The following is a 1,482-nucleotide window of genomic DNA, read 5'->3' on the forward strand; positions in this document are numbered from 1 at the left end:
GCTCACCACAAACTCACTTTTCGGGCCATAAAAATTGACGCCTTTCACTGAAAGGAGAGAAACAAGCAGCCCGAGGCCATCAGGAGCCGGGCAGCGCTCCCTGCCATGAATTCGCTTCCTGCCTGGCAGCCAGCGAGTTTCCAGGGTTACCAGCGTGGATCTCTTCCGTCCCCAGACACATAATAGCTCATTCTTTGCAAGCCCGAGAGTTTGTGTTAAGGGTCTTTGAGAGGAAGATGAAACACAGGGAGCTGCAGAAATAAGCTAAAAGCAGGCAATTATTCTTCCGGGTTGCTCTGGGGACGGCCCCCCACCTCCAGACTGCCCCAAAGCCTGGTTGCAGGCACGAGGAGGGGGAAGCCGGAGCGAGTTTGGACCCGCTGGCTGCCAGGGAATGGGATGCGGTGGGAGTTTGACAGCGACCTGGGGAGAGCCTCTGAGCCCCCCACAGCGGGGGATGCAGCCTGCCGGGGGGTGGTCTGCCCCAACACCCATCTCAGCCAGTCCTTACCAGTGGCATTATTGCGATGTCCCTTGTATCTCTTGATGTACTCCGCTCCGTCACTGTGAGAGGAGTTGAAGAGATAAATGTCTTCATCGTTGTAGCTAGCCAACAGCTCTGGCATAGGACGGAAGAGACAGGCGTCAGCAGGGAGCACGTGGCGCAGGTGGTCTCTCTGCTAGGGGTGGGTGTGCTGCAAGCCCCCCGGGTGCCCGGCAGTGCCTCCAGCGCCCCCCCGGCCCCGGTGCCTCCCCCGGCCAGGATGGCTCTGTCCCGCAATGCCGCAGCCCGGGCCACCCGCGGCTCGTCCATCAGCCCCGCTGTGGGTCAGTCAGTCACTCACCCGAGCCGTCGTGGCTGTAGACGAGACAGGTGATGTTGGCTTTGGACTCGCTGTTCACCTAGGGAAAGCACAGACAGCTCTGCTCCCATCTCCTCCTCCCGCAGCATACCAGCTCACCTACACTGGCCACGTGCCCGCTTAGAGAGCTCGGCATGCGAGCGACTGCTCTGCAAGAGCTTTAAAATCAGAGCATAAAATTGCTGCCTCTTCCTACACCAAGACAGGACTTCATGGACGCTGGAAGATTTGGGTCAAGGAAAAAAAACAAAGCCCAGGCAGTTCATTCGTCCTCTCGAGCTGTTTTCCAGGCAGGAAGCCTGCAAGAGACTTGGCCAGCGAGCGCTTCTCGGCCTCTCCTACACGAGGCTCCCAAGGGAGCGCTCCACAGATCCGGGCAGCAAGGTCTGCCCAGGCCCCATCCCAGGCTCTCGCTCCACAGCGAGCGCTGCCGGCACCAGCCCAGCTACGGGAGCTGGGCGAAGGCCGGTCCTGCTGGTGAGGCTGTCTCGGGAAGCCCCGCTGCCGGCAGGAGACCCGTCCGCCTGTCCCTCACCCCGCAGCAGATGCAGTTCTCCCCCAAGTTTGCCCACCCTCGGCCCGGCTCGGCTTTCCTTGGTGCCGGCACGCAGGGCACGCG

At 61.2% G+C, this 1,482-nt stretch overlaps 1 protein-coding gene across 1 annotated transcript in view; it reads right to left on the reverse strand.

Annotated features, from left to right (window-relative positions):
* Positions 1–6: 6 nt before the first annotated feature.
* The window catches only part of DCAF8 (DDB1 and CUL4 associated factor 8), a gene marked incomplete at its 3' end in the record, with an annotated part of 14,322 nt that continues 12,846 nt past the window's right edge, over positions 7–1,482 (reverse strand). Inside the window, exons 7-10 of the mRNA XM_009320927.1 lie at positions 967–1,012; positions 846–903; positions 512–619; positions 7–47 (exon numbers count right to left, since the gene is read on the reverse strand). Of these exons, the coding sequence (XP_009319202.1) occupies positions 7–47; positions 512–619; positions 846–903; positions 967–1,012 (253 nt within the window). The remainder of the gene's footprint in view (positions 48–511; positions 620–845; positions 904–966; positions 1,013–1,482) is intronic.

Source organism: Pygoscelis adeliae, unplaced genomic scaffold (assembly GCF_000699105.1).
Source record: "Pygoscelis adeliae isolate BGI_AS28 unplaced genomic scaffold, ASM69910v1 Scaffold960, whole genome shotgun sequence".
Classification (NCBI taxonomy): domain Eukaryota; kingdom Metazoa; phylum Chordata; class Aves; order Sphenisciformes; family Spheniscidae; genus Pygoscelis; species Pygoscelis adeliae.